The sequence below is a fragment of the Dendropsophus ebraccatus genome, chromosome 1 (assembly GCF_027789765.1).
Source record: "Dendropsophus ebraccatus isolate aDenEbr1 chromosome 1, aDenEbr1.pat, whole genome shotgun sequence".
Taxonomy (NCBI): Eukaryota; Metazoa; Chordata; class Amphibia; order Anura; family Hylidae; genus Dendropsophus; species Dendropsophus ebraccatus.
The window spans coordinates 86,398,560-86,420,590 of record NC_091454.1 but is presented as its reverse complement, the minus strand read 5'-3'; the positions used below and the strand labels follow the sequence as shown (position 1 = coordinate 86,420,590).

The window sequence follows — 22,031 nt, the reverse complement described above, 5'->3', positions numbered from 1 at the left end:
GAGTCTGCATATGTGAGATGATGTGTGACAGGGACCATAATGTCACATGATTCACTGGAATATAACAATATTTAGGATCCGACTTGCACCACATGATGGAATAATATGCAAGTTTGGGTCTATTATACAGTAATAAACCAGACTCTTTCTAGAGCAACATTGAAAGTTTATTAATGCAAATCTAATTCCTAGGTTGAAAAGAGGGACATGTAAGGGACAAAGAGGGACAGAGGGACATGGGTCAAAAGAAGGGACTGTGCCTCCAAAAGAGGGACACCTGGGAGGTATGGAAATGTATTATTTACCTTGTGCCTCTCTGCTTTGGTTTATAGAAGGGGGTTCAGAGTACATATAAAGCATATGGTGCTCCCAAATCAAACCCTATAATAACAGTAATAGGGGAAAAAAATCCTAACTGCAAAATAATTAAAGGTGGAAATGCCCTTTGAAGTAAACTTCTGCTCACAGGTACAGGCTATGCTCCACATATCTGCAGACATGTTTAGTATACAGTATGAGGTTTTATTAGACTTTTGGTAGGTCATAGGTCAGCCAGTTCTAACCGGCAAGCACAGCAAGTACCAGCTACGTGTGTGATCAGTCATCCTTGTGTCTCCAGAGAACCCCCTCCCCTCCGGCAGGGAAAGGGTGCAGCCTGCTGGGGGCGTGTCCATGCTCCGCCCTGATACACACGGCAGCCTCCCCTCACAGAGCGCACACAGCCCAGTACAGAGCGCTGCGGGCTGCCGATGTCCGTCCCCGGCCAGGTCTCCCCGCTGACTATGTGACAGGCAGCGAGTCCTCACTGACATCCCACTCCATTCCTCCCGGGCAGGCGGCGGCGGATTCCTCCAGGCACCATGCCGGGCAGCGACACAGGGATAGCGGTGGACAGGACGTACTCGGATCCCGAGAGGCACCAGAGGACGAAGACCAGGGTGAGAGCTCATTCCCTTACCTGCTGGGGGACCGAGTGTCACGGCATGCCGGAGCTTCCTGCTGGGGGTTGTAGTTCCCTAGGAGTCGGCTGCATTGCTATGTGCTGGAGTGCAGTCAGCCCCTCTCTGTATTGTGGTGTGCTGGGATCTCCATGTGTTGTTGCTGCTGGTAGCATTCTCCAGCCGGCGCTCATGTGGCGCATTCCGCGGGCGCCATTTACTATGTATATGTATCTATATGTCTGTCAGTGCTGTGTCTATGGCTGCAGGTCAGCGCTGTACTGTGCCCCTACACCTATACATGGCTGGCCAGTCCCCGCACTGTGCTCCCTACTACACCTATACATGGCTGGCCAGTCCCCGCACTGTGCTCCCTACTACACCTATACATGGCTGGCCAGTCCCTGCACTGTGCTCCCTACTACACCTATACATGGCTGGCCAGTCCCTGCACTGTGCTCCCTACTACACCTATACATGGCTGGCCAGTCCCCGCACTGTGCTCCCTACTACACCTATACATGGCTGGCCAGTCCCCGCACTGTGCTCCCTACTACACCTATACATGGCTGGCCAGTCCCTGCACTGTGCTCCCTACTACACCTATACATGGCTGGCCAGTCCCTGCACTGTGCTCCCTACTACACCTATACATGGCTGGCCAGTCCCTGCACTGTGCTCCCTACTACACCTATACATGGCTGGCCAGTCCCCGCACTGTGCTCCCTACTACACCTATACATGGCTGGCCAGTCCCCGCGCTGTGCTCTCTACTACACCTATACATGGCTGGCCAGTCCCCGCGCTGTGCTCTCTAATACACCTATACATGGCTGGCCAGTCCCTGCGCTGTGCTCCCTACTACACCTATACATGGCTGGCCAGTCCCTGCGCTGTGCTCCCTACTACACCTATACATGGCTGGCCAGTCCCCGCACTGTGCTCCCTACTACACCTATACATGGCTGGCCAGTCCCCGCGCTGTGCTCTCTACTACACCTATACATGGCTGGCCAGTCCCCGCGCTGTGCTCTCTAATACACCTATACATGGCTGGCCAGTCCCTGCGCTGTGCTCCCTACTACACCTATACATGGCTGGCCAGTCCCTGCGCTGTGCTCCCTACTACACCTATACATGGCTGGCCAGTCCCTGCGCTGTGCTCCCTACTACACCTATACATGGCTGGCCAGTCCCTGCGCTGTGCCCACTACTACACCTATACATGGCTGGCCAGTCCCTGCGCTGTGCCCACTACTACACCTATACATGGCTGGCCAGTCCCTGCGCTGTGCCCACTACTACACCTATACATGGCTGGCCAGTCCCTGCGCTGTGCCCACTACTACACCTATACATGGCTGGCCAGTCCCTGCGCTGTGCCCACTACTACACCTATACATGGCTGGCCAGTCCCTGCGCTGTGCTCCCTACTACACCTATACATGGCTGGCTAGTCCCTGCAGAATAGCGGCCACTCAGATATGTACACATAGACTGTGTATGCCTATATACTATATAGTACTGTATATGCCTATATACTTTATAGTGCTGTGTATACATGGACTGTGTATGCCTATATACTATAAACCTAGTGCTGTATGTACACATGGTCTGTGTATGCCTATATACTATAAACCTAGTGCTGTATGTACACATGGTCTGTGTATGCTTATATACTATAAATACATTTGCTACATGTTCTGGGTATACCTGTGTGCTATGAATACATTGCTGCATGTACAGTGTAAGCCTGTGTTCTATGGATACAGGACATGGCTCATCCTGTGCCTTCAAATGCCCTCTGGATTTCTTGTGTCATGTTCGCCCCTATAGGTCCCACTCTGTGGCTCTTGTCTATCAGTTTTCTCCTCAGCCCTATGTATACAGTTGTGCCATACAACAGCCAGGGTCATGTCCTCTTATACAGTTGCATTCAGTGTCCATGATGTCCCCTATAAATCTGCTACAGGACATAACAAACACTAAATATTTCCTTGTAGGTTGCTAGATGTGTCCTGTATATGACAATGACAGCCCAGCGTATGGTCCCATATTCGGGAATAGCTATGTATTCGGAGGGAATCTAGTTTGACTGTTTTCACATTGGAGGCCAGCCCCATCCTGCCACCAGTTTTGTGCAGATAAAACCTGTTTCAACTGAACCTGGAATGTTTCTGTTGTCAGTGTCAGATGAATGTAATGTGTCTTACATTAAATTAACTGGTGTTTACCATATTTATGATGACCACCCCGACCTTTGTATGTAATGTTACAAGGGGGCTTTTTCCTGGAGGTGATGTGATTCGCACATCATGTAGACTCTGGAAGAGCAGATAGAAGTAATGGCTTCATGGGACGAGTTATGTCTGGCGTTTTGGTGAGGTCAGACCCTTACTGCTCACAATTAGGACATCTTATGTTCATGATAATGGCAGCTACTCATGCTAAGTACCGCTGGCATTGTCTAGATGGGTGCCTCGTATATCTGAACAGGTGACAACTAGGGTTCAGCAAACCTGTCAAAATGTTCAGGTTGACAATGTTAGCCGAACCCTCTGCTGCATAAGTTGGTTGCTGCCCTAGGGATGCCAGGAAAACATGGATACGGTATGTGGCTGTATCCATGTTTTCCAGGACTTCCTAGGGTGGCATCAAACTTATGCAGCAGCAGGGAATAAAACACAGAGGGTTCGGATACGTTGTCGAACCCGAACATTTTGACAGCTCCGACATGGTTTGACAAGTTTGCTGAACACTAGTGATAACCAAATTGAGGACTGTAGCACACACCCTGCATGGCAATATCTATACATGAGTGATATAAAAGACCCTGTGGTACTGGACCTGCCTGCTTTATCACTTGATTGATGAAACTTGACATAACCATGTAACCTATCCATCTGTACGGATATTGAGCCAAACCCTGTTTCCCCATCTAGAAATAAGTGACTATGCCTGCCACTAAATTGATTCAGAATGCTCCACTGCACAAAGGAAGGGACCATAAGCCTAATGGGGGGAATTTATCTTTGGATTTACATCTTCTTCTTTTTGTGTGTATTTGTTGCAGTTATTTGTGCAAACAATTGTGATGGTTTCTTCTTGTCAATGCTGCAAGTTATTTTGCTAACACTCCTTAGGCCCCGTTCCCACTAAGCAAAGGTAGCGGAATTCCGCGACGGAATTGTCCGCCGCGGAATGCCGTTAGCCTCCCGCTCATAATGGGAGTCTATGGGAGGCGTGCGCTCCTGCCCTGTCCGCGCTGAAGAATGAACATGTTCATTCTTCAGCGCATACAGAGCTGCAGCGCGCGCCTCCCATAGACTCCCATTATGAGCGGGAGGCTAACGGCATTCCGCGGCGGACAATTCCGTCGCGGAATTCCGCTAGCTTTGCTCAGTGGGAACGGGGCCTTAGGATGACGTCTAGTTTGTTTTGGTTTTGTAGCAGTAGATGATTTATGACATGTGATGGTTTAGAATTGTTACACATTTCTTCATCTCTCTCCAGCCCAGAACACACCTTTTTTAAAACTTGCATCCAAATGCTGAAAAACAGGTGACATTTTGATAAATGTGGTGCAGGAACGCCTGAAGACTGGCAAAGCAGACATTCTCATCTACATCTACTGCACAGTTGAATGCATATTGGGAGAGAATTATTAGGATTAGCATAACGCCTCAGGGTATAGTTAGTTTATAGTGTTCTTCATAACCCCTGTATTATGGAATATGATATACCCTGAAAAAGTCACAGATCCTGTGACCTAAATGGATACAAACGACTGTGTTTTCTGCAGGTAAAAGTGATGGGAATCATTCATATGGCATTCCGTATTAAAGACTTTCTGTTTAATACATCAGAAAGTTGCTATACTTAGTTGAGAAGTGGCCAGATGGGTTGGCTAGTGGAATTGTTACAACATAATTAAAATAAAGAAAAAAAACTTCAAATTTTTGCTCAGAAGCTGCTTTCTGTCACGCCCTCTGATGTCATGGATGAAGGGACCATGGCGCTGTGACCAGTGCCACATCCTCCTTTTATTGGAGATTTGACGTGAATAAAACCGAACTGCAAGACCAGGAACAGCCACAACCGAACGTATGGTTATGTGGCACTTTTTGGCGTTTGATCGTGGAGATGCTGGTAGTCAGACCCCACTGATCTGCGATTGGTGACCTATCCTAAGGACGAGCCACACAAAGCTCTGTCATTCTCCTGGTACACGGGCAGTGCAGTGGAATGGGAGCTTGCATAGCTTTGTATTTACATGATTATCACTATTTGGAAATGGAGCATTTCTAGATTCTATTACGGCTTTGCTGTATATGTTTTTGCCAAGTGCACCGTTATAGATTTACAACCTGGCTATTATTACTTGGCGTAGGGCTTGTTTATGTGGCATTATGTGTTTGTATTTCATAGTCCTGGTGGGATTCTGGCCGAAGGTCTTTTCATTTAATGAATAAATTATGAAGGAAACCTGGACATCCTTTTGGCTCAAAAAACATCAAAGTCATATTGAATATTTTACTGGGGTAAGGTGTCTGTCAGCTGCGCCTCATGACTCAGAGCTGCCTCAACATGCTAACATTTTCTTCCCTGCTCCTGTGCATATCTACAAAACCACATACAGCAGCAGTGAATGAGAAATATCATGAATAGACTTGAAAGAGTATTACCCATTAGTGAGGCATGTTTATATCTTCCAGGAACTTGCTAGGTTTTCCTGTGCTTTAGGGGGTTGTGTTCCGTACTTTATCTCTGCCCTGCCTAGGTCATTCAGGTTGTCTATGGTGTTTCCAAGTCTTCCCAGTCTGCCTGATGCAGACTATTGTATGCTTGCATATCAGGCTGCTCTTTTCCTGTTTAAAAAAAAAATAAAAAATAAAAAAAAAAAAAATATATATACATAATAATTTTTTTTTTTTTTTATATATATATATATATATTTTTTTTTTCTCCCCCCCCCCCCCCCCCCCCCCCCCCCCATATTTTAAATCCAAGATAGTTTCAACAGTTTTGGTGTGGTGCATAAGTTTCCTGGCTAAATTGTGTGATGATTGCAGATTCCAGCTGAGAGTCTGTATGTGGTGTCACCAAGGACAGGGACCTACAGTATATGAACCTCAAATTAATCTGTGCACACGTCCGAACCATAGCTTGCGGCATTTAATTACTGATAGCAGCAGAAGTTGGATACAGCCCTAAGGCTGCCTGGAAAACATGGATATAGCCATAGGCTATATCTATGTTTTCCAGGACTCCCTTGTGCTGTACCCAACTTCTGCAGCCATCGGCAGGGCCGTATTTACCACTAGGCACCCGTGGTCCGGTGCCTAGGGCAGCACCAGGGAGCAGGTGAAAAAACTAATTTTTGGGGGGTTTTAATTTTTTTGTCTTCCACCTCCTGGTCAGACTTGCCAGTAAATCTGGTGACTTTTTGAGGGGGGTGGGGGTGGGGGAAGGTATGATCAGGTCTGGTATGGCTGTGACGCCCGGAGCTATTACCTACCAATCTTGTGGTGAGAATTCCTTCAGACAATATGCAGACGGCTCTAATCATTTATTCAATGTGTAAATTTATGTTTTAAGCAATTAAAAACCATAAAAATGCATTCCCGCACGATGGGGCGTCTTCAGGTTGAGTGCCTAGGGCAGCAGCAGCTGTTAATACGGCCCTGGTCGGCCAGTAAAAGAGGGTCTTTATTTAGGATAACATAAAAACATAACTGCTTTCTTCCAAAAACAGTACCACACCTGTCATAAGTGTGTGGGGTATTGCAGCTCAGTATCATTGAAGTGAATGGAGCCTAGTTGTAATACTACAAGAAGCCTGAGGACAGGTGTGGGGGTGTTGAGTGTCTTGTCACTTCTTGACATGGAAACTACATCAGATAACCTGGACGAGGGTTTGGCTCCTCAGATGAGGCTAATCAGAAGCCTAGTCATCACAATGTCACATATCCAATATGCACCTTAAATTCCTGCAGAGGATTCTGTAACCATTTTATTTCCTGATGGCAAAATCAGCGGTCTGACCATGGCAGTAGTCTTTCCTTTATATTTCCCAGCTCTGTTGAATCCAGCCCTGCCTTTGGTTAAAAAAAATTTGGCTCGAGTCACACAGGTGAAAAATAGTTATGTTTAAAGGTAAGTGACTGCTCCATTGCTTCATTTCCTCTGTTTTAATCTCTGGGGATTTTTGACATCAGCTTTTCCAGCTCCACATGCTCATTTTGCAGATCTACATGAACATTATTGGATAAGTGAAGGTTTAATGAGTTGATAAAAGCCAGCGCCGTGCACGTGATGGTGTGACAATGACAGTGAACACAGATGGGTTTCTAAAAGCCATTTTTCTGTTATGACACAGAGCCCCTTAAACTTGTGAGACAGGTGTATGATGCATCTTTCTCTAATAATATGCCGGCAATTCTGTCTCCATGATATTGTTGTCTATCAGCAGCTATAAATGCATGTCAGGAGCCCTGTAGATTGTAATTGAGGGAAATGTGATGATTGGAAGCTTACATATACTAGCCTATGTGGCATTATCCCTCTGACAACGTTGCACCATTTTATGATGTTGCCAGAGCGACAGGAAAACCCACTATTGTTTTGCCTTGTTTTATGTCTGACTGCTGAGAATTCAGCTGCCTCCTTATTCTAGGTTATGTTTGGAAAATCTAAAGCAGCCACCAGGTCAGATGATGGTGTTGCCCTGGCATTGTGTCATGTAACCCCAGCTTTCTATTACAGTGCAGGATGAAATCTATAACGGTATAATCTAGTTGTATTTGTAGCAATCTGCAGTGTTGGGGAACAGACTGAGTCAGTCAGGGTCCTTCTAGATGAGTGCTTAATGAACTGAGTCACTATGTAGGAGATGATATGTGGCTGCTTTTAAAACCATTGAAATACAGGTACAAGAAAGGAGATGTTAAGCTGTCAGAGTGTAATGATGCGACCTTAATTGTAACTTAAAGAAACACTCTTGGTTTTGTTTCCTTTTTTGGCCCATAGCATGTGCACTCGCCATCACAAGTCATACAGCGCTATTTGTTTTATTCCAGCACAGCCACATCTATGTGTTTCATTACTGTAACCAGGTCATGTGATCACTAGTCTGACCCACAGAAAAAGGAATGTGTCATCAGAAAATGGCCTACTGTTTAAAACTGTCAAGTTTTAAGAGGAAACATATTTTCTAAGAAGCATTCAAGACATGATGGCAAATGTAGTGTTGCAACAGCTGGAGGACACCCCTGCTGTAGATTATTCTCTCATAATAGCCTAAGCATAAAAAAAAAAAAAACCTTGAGTGGTTCTTTAGTCATTCTGGATACTTATTTTTATATCCTATCTGGGGCTGCAAAGAAAATATTAAACCTATCCTCCCCTACCACCCTCCCTCGGGGGTCCTCCTGTGACAGCTTCAGGTTCCCCACTGAACGCTCTGCCTGTTACATCAATGAGTAAACTACTAGCCCTCCTTTATTAGATCTGGCAGTGTTTGCTTCAGACAATTGATGTCATTGTGACAAATCTGGCAAAGTAAGAGGTTATTTGGAACTATATTGAGCTAGAACACATTCCTCCTCCCTCATAATGTGGCCAGAGATGAATTGATTTTATCAGCTGTTATATGTAATCTGTAAACCAGCTGTACAGAGTGTTATCGGGGCTTGTGCATACTGGACAGAGACATATAGACTCTTTGCATTGCTGCTGGGGCTCTGTCTTCATATATATGGAGATATGAAAGAGAATTTTTTTTTTTTTTTTTTGTAGGATTTAAAGGGGTAGTGCGGCGGTAAGCTAGACCCGGAAGTGTAGTGCTCTGTACTCACCTGATGTAATCTTCGGGCGGCTGGCCGAACTGCTCCGACCGTCCCTAGTGCTGACTGCCTTCTGCGGCGTCATCAGCTGCTCAGCCGCGATTGGCTGAGCACATTTATGCTCAGCCAATCACGGCTGAGCAGCTGATGACGCGGCAGAGGGCGGCCAGCATGAGGGACGTCGGAGCGGTTAGTCCGGCCGCCCGAAGATTACATCATTGTTGCAAGATGGCGGACAGTTGTCGACACGGATCAGGTGAGTAAAGAGCACTACACTTCCGGGTCTAGCGTGGGTGGGGGAAAACACTGGGAAGAGGGCCATTCACTAATATAATATACATTACAAAGTTATATAACTTTATAATGTGTGTTATTTAGTGAATAATTCTTTAGCGCTGCACTACCCCCTTTAAAGGGAATCTGTCAGCTCTATATCAGTGTACAAACTGCTGACCCTGTTAGGTCAAGGAGAAACACATTACTGACACATGCTTACTGACACACAGCACTTACAGCTCAGTCTTCTCCCTCTTTGGGCGGGTTCACACTACGGAATTCTCGTGGACAATGTCCGCGGAATTCCGTCAGCTGTCCGCCCGCACGTCTTTGCGCCTTTCCGCCGGCCCCATAGACACCATTCTATGGGCCGGCGTATTCCACTATACGCTGAACTCTGTGAGGTTGAAGACCTGCAGGTCATGTGATCTGGTCCTTCACCGATCTCTCGCTGTGCAGGTCCTGCTCCATCTACTGTGTCTTCTGATGTCTAGCGCTCACCCTGCACTACAGTGAGGGGGCTGATCATGAGATCTTTGGGCCCTGGCTCTTGCCCAAGTAAACCCTGTGCTGACGCCGACCGTGCATCTAGACAATGTATCCAGATGCCACATTATGGGATGTGGACAATATTTACAGACAATTTGAAGGTCTTAGTGCAGTCATATATTACATTGACCTCCATAGAGTTTAATAAGCAACATGTAATGGTGTAGAAAAATGTGTGTTCTTCAGCTTCTTTAGCGCTAGCACTGTATTTACATGCCTTTTACAGTTGCCCAGATGTCTAGTAATCTTGTTTGCAGGCTTATTTCACATACCAGTTCACATCTCCATGCCTGCTGTAATTCAGCGTGACAGTCTGGTAAAGACCATGCTGCAGAACATTATCATTCTGCGGAAACATAGTGTTAAAACCTTTGCAATAGAAAGTATTTTTGTGTTCTTGACATGGAAGCATCTTGGGACAGGGAGTAATTGTTCTGTTGTCTGTAAAAGAAATGAGAGAGTATAATGAGCTGAGGATGACTCACAAGAAACTGCTGGACACTGTGATCACAGAACATAGATTAAAGATTTCCTTATGGTTATTGTTAATTTTTTTTCTTCATTTTGGAAAAGTAATGTATGATCTGTTAACATCTGTATAGGGTGGACAGAGGTTCAGGACAAGAGCCATCTCTTCCTGTCCTGAAGACCCTCCACCCATGCTGCTGAGATTTTTCTAGAACTCTCCTTTTCTTTGACTTTAAAAAGAAAAAAAACTAACAGAGTGCTATTGCAGTGCAATGTGGTCCAGCACAGAGCAGGCACTAAATGACAGCTTCTGCTGCTTTCAGCTATTTAAAGTGGCCACCTACTTGGCACATACTTCACATTTTTTGTCTCGGCTGTGGAAAGAAAATAACTGAAGTGCATGAAAATGAAAGAAAATGCTGTCTTTGACTGATGATTCACCTCACATATTACGTGCATACATTTTTCAGGTTTAATACTGAAGCTTTAGTTTATAGGTCTTTAGGCTTCAGGTACTTGACCATATTGTGGATTTGTGAAAATAAGCTGCCTGTATTCTATGGCGCCCTTTCCGATTGTCACTGTGGCACATAGCTCATTATGGACAGTATTCCTATATAGCACATGGGCATACACAAGGAAGAACATGGAGCCACCTGCTCACTGTATCATGGCGTTGTTGACTGTGTGTATGAGGTGTTACAGATGTATTCTGTATTAAAACTCAGATCAAATCCACTGAGAGCAGTTAGTGATGAATGCACAATTTTATGTAGTTCAGGTAAAAAGTTAAGACATTTTGTTTTGTCTATAGATTGCCTGTGATGGCCTAAGGTGTCATTTGTATTGGGCATTTAGTGACTGTTAGGGACGGCGATGGCAACAGAGTTTTGTTTATCCGTGCTTGCACAGTATTGGTGGTGTACTGTTCAGACAGCAGGGGCAAATCCCAGTCCCTGCTGCTGTCAGGTAACCAGTGGTATCTAGGAGAGATGCCTACCCTTCTGGGAGGTCTTCTATTTATTCCTTGGTACACTGAGTAGTATGTATGGTGTCCTCATCCTAAAAGGAGGGCCCTGTCCTGGCTAGATTGTTACAGACCCTATGTAATTCCATTCTAGCTGCATGTGATTGCTCTTCTCACCTTTCACTACTGCTCTGTAGCATTACATTGTGATGTATCCATTCACTTGCAGTGTTTGTGCTCTGATCTTGTAGCATATGAGGTGTTGGTGTTCATGATTCACAGACAGCATTAATGGGTTTCCTTTCTTTATCTCAATGTAACATTTAAATGAGACGACTATTTAACGACGTGTTATTACTCCCAAGGTATTGTGTGGATGACTTGGCATATGTTCAGATAACTCTGTGAATCACATCTTCCAGAAATACCTAAGTGGCCTGTTCTTATTTCTTGCAGCATCTAGTGATACAAACATTTTAATGAAAAATGTACTTCATTCATCTTTTAATGTCATACATGTTAAGAAAATGTATACGTGTGTGTGTATGTATTATATGAACACTAAAGGTAGTATGCTTGCTATTTTTGAATTATGGGAGAACGTTATTTTAGCCTGTGCACCTCTATTAGACTAATTATTTGTGCTTGGTGTAATAGGTCCCTTAAAGGGCTCCTTGATCAAACACCACTGGCTTATGCCTGTTCAGTCACCAGAGGCTCTGATTCTCCATGGAGCAAAGCTCAGCCTGCACCATAAACCAGATTGCTGAATGTCAGTAATCTCTCTGTAATATTTCCTATTGAGGCCAGACACAAATGCCAAATGTTAAGCATTCAGTAGTGTTCATGGCAAGAAAGAGACAAATGGTATTTGTTGCTGTGTCTTTTACAATTGCATTTTTCATTGTTCTTCAATTTATCACTCATATTACTTGGTTTGCTGGAGTGGCTTGTATATAGTAGTGACTGTATATGCCATGCTATGTATTTACACTGATGTAGCTTTGTACATAGACCTGAGTGTTATAAGACAGCAGTAACAGTTCAGAGCAGTAGCTGTGCTTTCTCTTTGAGATATTATGCTGTGGCAGCATTGATTCTGCTCTATACTCTCCTCTTTTGCTGCCTTGGATCTGGTGTTTTAGGTTAGAACAGGGTTATGCTGATACAGCTGCTTGCGTGCTCAGCCATGCACAGCCCTAAAGGATTTTGAGGAAGGTATTTCTTTGTTGTTCAGCAAAACTAAATCCATATGTTACATATGGGTTCCCCCACCCCTCTGAATGTACATGTTACCTAATTTGCATCATTGTTTATGGGAAGTGCCTGTAAATATAGAAACTGTCTAGTTGCAGGATGTGGATACTGTAAGTGAGGTGTAAAAAGACTTGTTTAGCCTGTTTTAAACATACTTGCCCCCACAGGCTAATGTCTCCTATATCTGCTTTGTACAGCTAGTACACGGATGTGAAAAGCACTCCTCCTACTTCTCAGTTTCTTTAAAGGGGCAAAGGTCAGGTGTTTATTGAGAAGGATAGAAGCTTAATAGGAATATGTTTTGGAACATATACTGTATAATACATTGTGATATTTTTACTTTTTAATATGTAAATCATTTTTTTTTTTACATTTTTATAAAGATCCTTAAGAGGTCGTGTGGCACCTGTACTGCTGTATGTGTCTCTTCCCCCCCCCCCCCCCCCCCCCCCCCAAAAAAAAAAAAAAAAAAAAAAATTGGTATGTTCATTCTTATACTTTGTGTCAGAGAAATGCTTTCCTCTGGAAACAATTACTTTTGATGGCTAGGAGTTTTTATATACGGTACACGCAGAATCCAATGGATTCTGCACATCTCCTTGCACATGGCTCTACCTCTGTTTTGTATGGAGGCACATATTAAAGGGGTTTTCCCCATCTCCACCAGATTAATCTTGGCACCGCTGTGCCCCCTCCCACTTCCTGGTTTGGCGTGGGGGGACTGAGGACAGGACGCATTGGTGCTTAGTTGAATCAGCTCTGCATCGCTTTGTCTCTCACTGAGGGTACACTCGTCTCCATAGCTTGTGGATTGTCCCTGGAGACTTGTGTTAGCTAAGTGGGAAACATAAAGAGGTTAAAAACATACTTACCAGCTCCTGAGAATCCCCGGCCACCTTGTGACGTTACAGTCTGGCCAAAGCTCTGAGCAGAAAGGGTGGGCAGGAACCTAGGCAACAAGCTGTCAGCTATTTGCAAAAGCATTTGCAAAATTGCTTATTTTTGTCTATCTCCTAACAATATTTTAGGCGATGAGAATCCCCATTTAAGCATTGACTCTGTTAGAGAAAAGCTGTGTAAGCACAGCATCTATTGGAGTATTGAGTGGTGGCATACGGAGATGTACTGAGCTGTATTTGAGCTCTTGCCGCCGTTTCACCTCTGTTTCATGTGCAAGGGATATAATAAGGAACAAAACAGATGTTTTGGCATGGATAGCCTCAGGAAAGGACATTAGAATTTTCTTGGTGTCTGGGGGTGTCCTCCTCCCCCACCCCCACACACACACACACACACACACACTGATCAGCTGATTGAAGGGGCCCCTATGCTTGCACAGGTCCTGAAGTCTCTTCACTTCCCCCAGGCACATCTATAATCTGGGTAGCAGCTGTACCAGGTATTGCAGCTTGTCCCATAAAACTAAACAGAATAAGCTGCCATACCAGGTACCACTGCTGCTGAATGCAGGGGGCTGTGCCTGGTACTTGGCCCACACATGAGCACTGCAGCCCCTTTGCTTAGTTCAGGAGGTCAGGAGTTGGATAGACAATGAATATAGATCACACAAGGTTACAGACAACATTTGAACAACATTCTATATTTTACAGCAGGAATGTACTGCTAATGAGGTAATCGTGTGCAGCTTCCTATGGTCGTGGGGCTCTTTGTGTGTCAGTTTGGTATAACCCACTGTGCATTCATTTCATTGCATGTTTTACAGTGGATCACGTGCAGGACATTATAAGTAATCTGTGTCTCTGGGACCCTGTACTTATTATTAAAGTGGTCAAATTTGGCATGTTAAGTAGAGCCATCTTCTAAGCATATAATTATATATATATATATATATATATATATATATATATATATATATATATATATATATATATATATATATATAAATTATATAAAAAACAATAATAAACATTAGAGATGAGTGAGCACAAAAATACTTTCTATTGCTTGTTCGGGCATTTTCCAATACCCAAACGCTCAATCGAGTAACAAACCCTATTAGGGTCAATGGGACATTAAAGCTTCCGGTATCCGTATACCATATAATACTGGTATACTGTATGTAATATAGCTTCTTTTTTTTTTTGTTTGTTTCACACTGCAAGAATACTAGTCCTGAAAAGGACTTTTGGGTGTTTGTTACCTTTGTTACCTATCTATTGTCGCCTATCTATTAAAACTAAGGTCTACACTACCTCTGCCCCTGCTCCAGCAACTCTCTTGCTTGGCTAACAGAATGCAAGTGAACCGAGCATTAGGTGATTTGGGTCAACTGGCCGACCAATCGCTTCTAGACCAGCAGTCAGCATGGCAGCAGCATGTGCTAGCTCCTTCCCTGCATGTTTGTTGGAGACTTGCTGTTTTACACCACACGTTACATATTGAGTATTTTTGAGCTCCCAGATACTCAAGTGAATAGTATACTTGAATGAGTACACTTGCTAATCTCTACTAAACATCTTTCTTTCAGCAATTTTAAATGGTTCGTACATTACCTGTCAATGCTCCCGGTCTCCTCCTGCTCTCTTCCTGGCACTGCGTGGTGCAGCTTCTCTGAGTTGACAGGCCACTACATGGCCAGTGATTAGCAAAGTGGTCTGTCAGTTCAGTGGAGCTAAAGTGCGCAGTGCAGAAGGCAGGAGTACTGGGAGTGTGGACAGGTAATGTATGAACAGTTAAGGGCAACACAGGCATTGCCAATGATGTCCATACAGCCCTTGCTAAACAATAATTGAGCCGTGTAGTAGGCTCAGTAAATAAGCGCTGATCTTGCAAACTGGCGCTCGTTTACATTATTGATCGGGCTACTATCGACCCGTCTAATAGGACCCTAAGTAAGGATGTGCTGCAGACAAACGACCCAATTCATGTAATACAAACCTATTGTAAACAAGCTTAGATTATGGATGGAGATTGAAAAGGGTGCATTGATCTGCACCGGATGATGAACCAATAGGTGGTACCAGAGAGCAAGGTCAGAGAGAGAGACACTCTGTATATCCACTCTTATGTAGTATATTCTGCTACCTGTAGTATATAAAAGGACAGCTTTGTATCCTTAGCTGATTGATAATGTAGTTGCGTTGGCATATTGGCGGGTCCTGCTAAAGGGACTTTAACCTGATGTGATTATTATCTGAGTAGGCACATTTATTGCCCCTTGTAAAAGATCTAGCAGTCTACAATCAAGCAATCTCTTGCCGGCTGATAGCTGCATTGCATGGTCCTAAAAGTGATAATTGGTCAACGTCCATGTGCAAATGTTTGATGTACGTACTGGAAAAGTAAAATGCAGCCTAGGACAATCAGCAAAAAAAGCAGTGGGAATGGTTTAAATCGATTACTTATCCATATTTTTTTACGGATTTGTGGCGGTTTCTTCTGTAAAGGTTACAGATCTGCAAAAATTACGGTCGCTCCCACAGACTACTAAGAGACAATCTTAGGGCCCTATTCCACGGGCCGAGCAACGATGTAAACGAGTGCCGATCTGCTAGATCGGCGCTCGTTTACTGGCCTACTCCACGGCTCCAATGATCGTTAAGCTAGGTCTGCAGGGACATCGTTATCGATGTCCTTGCAGCAATACTCTACCTGTCCGAGCTTCTCCTGCGCTCCGTCTTCCTCCCCGGGCCCCGCTCGCAGCATCAGCAGCTCCGGAGCGGCCTGACTGAGCTGTCAAACCGCTCAGCCAATCACTGGCCGCGGCGGTCCCGGCCTGTGATTGGCTGAGCGGTCTGACTGCTCAGTCAGGCCGCTCTGGAGCTGCTGATGCTGCGAGCAGGACCCGAGCGCAGGAGAAGCCCGGACAGGTAAAGTATGGTGCTGCTTCTCAAACCGTCGGTCGCCTGCCGCGCATTGCTACGGTGGAATAGCGGAATATGGTGGGGGACCGATTATTTTAGGTCTGGCCCTAAATGAGCGATCAGCCGATGATACGATCATCGGCTGATCGTTCTCTCTATTCCACCGAGCGATAATCGGCCGAATTGGGACGATTCCGCCAATTATCGCTCCCGTGGAATTGGTCCCTTAGTGGTCAGCACTAGGGCTTGTCAGTAATGTTTACAGATGTGTAAAACTATGGACAGCGTGAACAGCTCAATTGAAATCAATGATTTCTAAATTTTTCCTTAAAATTGCGGATCCATAATTACAGACACACTTGCCAAACGTGTGAATGGTGCCTTAGACTGGGTTTTGACATAGTACTTTGGTCAGCATTATGTATAACTTTATTTTTTTTGCCAGAATTTTCTAAAAATCGTGACCAAAATACTAGGTGTAAGCCTAGCCTCATGATGCCAGGGACGGCTCAACACTCAGTGTGGTGTACACTTTACAAAGTGCTTTTGAACTGTTGTCTCTAAAGAGGTTTCCAATTTGTTGCTAAGCTATTTGCTATTTTTGCTCTGAGCGATTCGCCTGATTTAATTACTGGGAACATGCTTTTTGATTTCTAAGTCACCGCAATGAAAAACAGAATTGTATAATTAATTTCACTGGAGACTTTTTTTGTGTGTGTGGTGTTCAGGTGTAAAGGATATGTAAACAATGTAAGGTACAAATCTGCGAGACATTGTCATGAATTCAGATGTACAGTGTACTAGTTAGCTTATTGGTGAATGTAAATTCTAGCAGCACTACCATATTAAATGTTGAGGCTAGGTTCCCACTATGTAAAAACAGCCGTCTTGCATAACAATGACCATCATTGCACAAGTAATGCCAGTTATTATTGAAATAGCGCACTTTATTTGCACAATGACTGCCATAGTTACGAAAGGTTGCTGCCATTTTTCCATAGTGTAAAAGACCTTTTTCTTTGTGCATTTGGATTGCTGATTAATACTATGTTACCACAAATGGAGCAAAAGCGGCTTCTAACGCCTCTTTTTTCCTGTCAATAACCCCGCAGAGGGTATTGACTGGTAGAGAGCTGTAACTAGTTACAGCCCAGATGAATCGTTCCCGGCTCTCTCCCTGTCTCGCGTGGCGGAATAAAAATTTTAGGATTAGCAGCTAAAGTCACTAGAAAAGATGCAGAAGGCAGTGTTTCGGCATATCTTTCGGTCGCTGCTTGTAGCGTTGTATGGAAAATCAGCGTGATTCCTTTGCTTTAAGTCCCCAGACCCACACCAATACAAACTTTTGACATATTACTGTCACCTGTGGTTTTTTTTTTTTTTAAATGATAGTTACTCTTTAAACTACATGTGAACAGTTTTTTTTTGTTTTGTTTTTTTTTGCTTTTTTCCCCTCGCAATTTGAGACATAAAGTAGACTTTTTTGGGGGGCAATTTTTGTATCAAGACCAGCTTATCTGTATATCAGTCTTAAGGGGTATTCCCATCCCAACTAGTTAAACTTAAAGGACTCGTAAAATATTTTTGCAAATACATTAAGTTAGCGAGCTTAGGCAGGAAGAAGCTCTACAGCCGTAGTGTAGTGATGCAGAATGAGCAGTGACTGGCGGTTATCGCCACTCACTCGGCTTTACAGTGCGGCAGCTGCAGGTTTAGTGACACAGGCTCTTTCTAATATGCATTAGAATAGACATTAGGGGAGGCTCAGCATCACTAAAGCCCCTATTATACGGAGCAGTGAGAGGGAGCAAACGAGCGCCGACCTGTCAGGTCAGCGCTCCCTTGCTGTTCATTCCCCGCTCGCTGCCAGTGCTATTACACATGCCAACAGCAAGCAGGTAAAAGCTGGGGGGGGGGGGCAGCCCATAGAAGATGGGAGACAGTCTGCTGCTGCCGCTCCTGTTTCACCGTGCGACGACAGCATATTGCTGCTATTACATGAGACTATAACTGGCTGTGGCGCACAATAATCGCTTTGTGTAATAGGGCCTTAAAGGGGTTGTCCAGCGAAAATCTTTTTTCTTCAAGTCAACTGGTGTCGGGAAGTTATATAAATTTGTAATTTACTTCTATTAAAAAATCGCAAGTCTTCCCATACTTATTAGCTCCTATCATGTGGGAAATGTTTTATTTTCGGTCTTACTTTTCTTTTGTCGTTGTTGTTTAATCACTTTTGTATACACGGAAATGTCTTAGTTATTTTGTCACTATGAAGGAAGTGCGTTTATGTCGAGAATTGCTTTGCTGGAGTAGGGTGTGAAAGTTTATATTGTTTATGGAACAAAAGATTACGTAGAACAGGGGTGTCAAACTCATATACACAGTGGGCCAAAATTAAAAAATTGGACAAAGTCGCAGGCCAACTATGATATTTAATGAAGATTGCATGCAGCGTTTATGGCACTGTCAGAGTAGCATGCAGCGTTCCTGGCACTGCCTATCCTAAAGTAATTTTCCAGACATAAGTTACCCATTATATCCCTCAAGCAGTAGGTAATCCCATAATTGTGCCCCATGTAGTAGCCACCTCAAATAGTGCCCCACATACTAGCCAGGCCTACTATTAGAGACCTAGATAGTAGCTAGCCCTCCCGATAGTGTCCCATGTAGTAACCAGCCCCCAATAGTGTCTTATATAGTAGGCAGCCCTAATAAATGCCCAATATAATTGCCAGTCCTCCCAATAGTGTCTTATATAGTAGCTAGCCCTCAAAATAGTCTTATAAAGTAGCCAGCCCTCCCCAATATTCTTTTATATAGAAGCCAGTCCCTAAAATAGTCTCCTATATAGTATCAGCCCTCTTCTACAGTTTTCATAGTAGCCAGCCCTCCCCATAGTGTCTTATATAGAAGCCAGTCCCTAAAATAGTCACATATAGTAGTCAGCCCTCTCCAATTGTTTTATATAGTAGCCAGCCCTCCCCAATAGTGTCTTATATAGAAGCCAGCCCTCCCCAATAGTGTCTTATATAGAAGCCAGCCCTCCCCAATAGTGTCTTATATAGAAGCCAGCCCTCCCCAATAGTGTCTTATATAGAAGCCAGCCCTCTCCAATAGTGTCTTATATAGAAGCCAGCCCTCTCCAATAGTGTCTTATATTGTAGCCAGCTCTCCCAATAGTGTCTTATATAATAGCCAGCCTTCCCCAATAGTGTCTTATATAGTAGCCAGCTCTCCCCAATTGTGTCTTATATAGAAGCCAGTCCCTAAAATACTCTTGTCAGAAGTAAAAACAGTTCACACCAGTTTACTGTATAGTCCTATGTGCCACACCTGCTTGCTTCTCAGCTTCCTGGCAATACAGGAGTTAAACTGATCACTAGGAGACTTGATTAATGCAGCTGAGTAGGTCTTTAGACTGACTGGTTTCTCTGCCTATCTGGAACCTGGAAGATGAGTGCCGGTCCAATGGGGATCTGGACCGGGCTCTTATTCAGCATAATAGAAAGCTATGGCAGTCTCCCAGCGCTGGCTATTAGGTTTCAAACCCTGGTCCCAGCTCCCCCTGTCTATTCTTGCAATCCCCGTCCTAACTCCCTCTGCTTGCTGGACTTTGTTACCTGACTTCTTGCTTGACTTTTTGACTATCCGGTTGTTACCTGATTTTGTACTGCGCTGCCCTTTTGGTTCTGACCTTGCTTGTTTGACTATCCTATAATTTGTTTGTTTGTCTGTCTTGTTCTGTGTGCACGTATCCAGTACAGGGAACGTCTTCGTGGTTGTCCACGGCCACCTAAGGCCGTTTGAGGCAAGTAGGTAGGGACAGTTGGTGGGTTCAGTATCAGGGCTCACTGTCGTGTCTTGTCCCTGCCTCCCCGTCTTGACAAGTCTCTTATATAGTAGCCAGCCCTCCCCAACAGTCTCTTATGCACAAGCCAGTCCTCAATAGTATCTAAAATAGAAGCCAGCCCCTACTGTAGTTGTTCATGACTGCCCCCTTAGCTTGGACTCGCCCTTACTACTGAGATACTTCTAGGCCACGGGCTAAAAACTGCCTGTGGCCCTCGAGATAATATCGGTGGTCCAAGCAGCTCTACAGACCACCTATATTATCTGCTGCAAAGTCGGGTGGGCCGAATTTAACACAGCAATGGAAAAGCATGGCGGCCAAAAATAATGGCACCACGGGCCAGAGTTTGACATGACTGATGTAGAACATGGGTTCCCAGCCTCGCTGCACTAATACTGCTTTATTTTATTTTTTTTCTGTTGATCAGTTGCTAGTTAATAAATACAGTAAATACATTTACTAATTTTTTTATGATGTAATGATTGTGTAGCAACCTTTTTGTTCTCAAAAGTCATAATGAGAATGTGATGTCGTCCTGCTTCAGTCGTTTTTGTGCAGCAGGTGGAACATTTAAAACCCAAAACCTGTTTTCCCCCTACATCTGTATGCAAATAGGTGCAAACAGTAGCTTTGATTACTATTGTGTGTATCTTTTTATATGGAGCATTGACATAGACTGTTACAACCCAGACCCACAAAAATGTTGCTATGTTTTTACGTTTTGTTTTTTTGTTCTGAAGTATAGCCATTATTAACATAGCCATAGCTTTTATAGTTACCCCAAAATCGCTTCAAATAAAGCTAAGAATAGGCAGCAAAAATTGGGCTAGAAAATTATGCAAAAAAAAGGCTCAAAAGACATCAATTTTTTTTGAAGTTCAACAACAACATAAAAAATGTCCTGTAATAGCCTTTTGCTTACAAAATTTCAGGGGAAAAAAAACAGAGAACCCCTACCTGCCTACCAATCTTAGATTCCTACTTAGGGTCTGTTATGCTATGGTATTATATATAAAAAAAAATTTCTGACATTTTTATAGGTGGGTCTATGTTTTTTATGCTTTTCACATGTTAAGAGTCCTATTAGAAGAAGTTTTTTTTTTTGTTTTTTTTAACAATAAATGATCGCAAGCGAGAATGTTTGTTTATAGTTCACCATAATATACAGAGTGATAGTCGTAAGTTATGATTGTTATATGAATAGTGAACAAATGCGGAATTACAGTGAACAAATCAAGCATTGCCACAGGACAATATAACTATTTTCCGCACGATAATCGTCCTATGTAATAGGGTCCTAAGCCTAGTCACAATAAAGCCATTATATATATTTTTTCATAGGTGTGCACTACCACGTGATTGTTTTTTTTTCTCTTTGCCACAGTATAGTCAACTTTGTCATATCAAAGGAATACTTGGCCCCTACATTGATAAAGGACCCTGAACTACTATAGTGTGTGGATAGCCACAATGTAATTATCTGCAACACAGTAAGCTAGTAAACAGTCAATGTTCTGCATTATAATGCACAGGACTCCTAAGCTCAGGCAACAATTACAGGGGGCTCTTGGATGCTCCATTAGCATGCAGAGCATGGCTAGTTTGCAGGTTTACTACAGTGGAATACAGCGTTCAGAAATTATCTATATATTCTCTTCAACTCCCCATGCATTAGAGTAGCCCAGGGCTGCTTTTGTGGTGACAGATTTCCCTTAGTATAAAATGGAATAAACAGTTAAGTAAACAGGATATTCTGGCTACTGCTGGGTACAGGATGCCTGCTCTGTTTCCTTTTTAGAGATACATAAAGTGTTTTTCTAATTTCTATTAACAGTTACAGGCCTCTGAGGACAGATGGCTACATGTAACAATTAGCTGAATGATTTGCATGAGGCCGCCTCTGAAATGTGTCTTCTAGAATGTGCATTTGTGGGTACAATAGTTGCATCAATTGTTTAGGCATGAATGGCACAGTTGGAGTTGCCTAATTTCTATTGTCTGGTGGTTAAAAAAAAAATTCATTAATTCCTGAAAAGATTCTGTGACACAGATAAAGAA

General features: G+C 43.7%; 1 protein-coding gene across 1 annotated transcript in view; it reads left to right on the top strand.

The window, feature by feature from the left end:
- The first annotated feature begins 839 nt into the window (after window positions 1–839).
- TMCC3 (transmembrane and coiled-coil domain family 3) overlaps window positions 840–22,031 on the top strand; it is a 66,666-nt gene continuing 45,474 nt past the window's right edge. Inside the window, exon 1 of the mRNA XM_069974260.1 lies at window positions 840–938. Coding sequence (XP_069830361.1) covers window positions 861–938 — 78 coding nt within the window. The 5' untranslated portion in view covers window positions 840–860. The remainder of the gene's footprint in view (window positions 939–22,031) is intronic.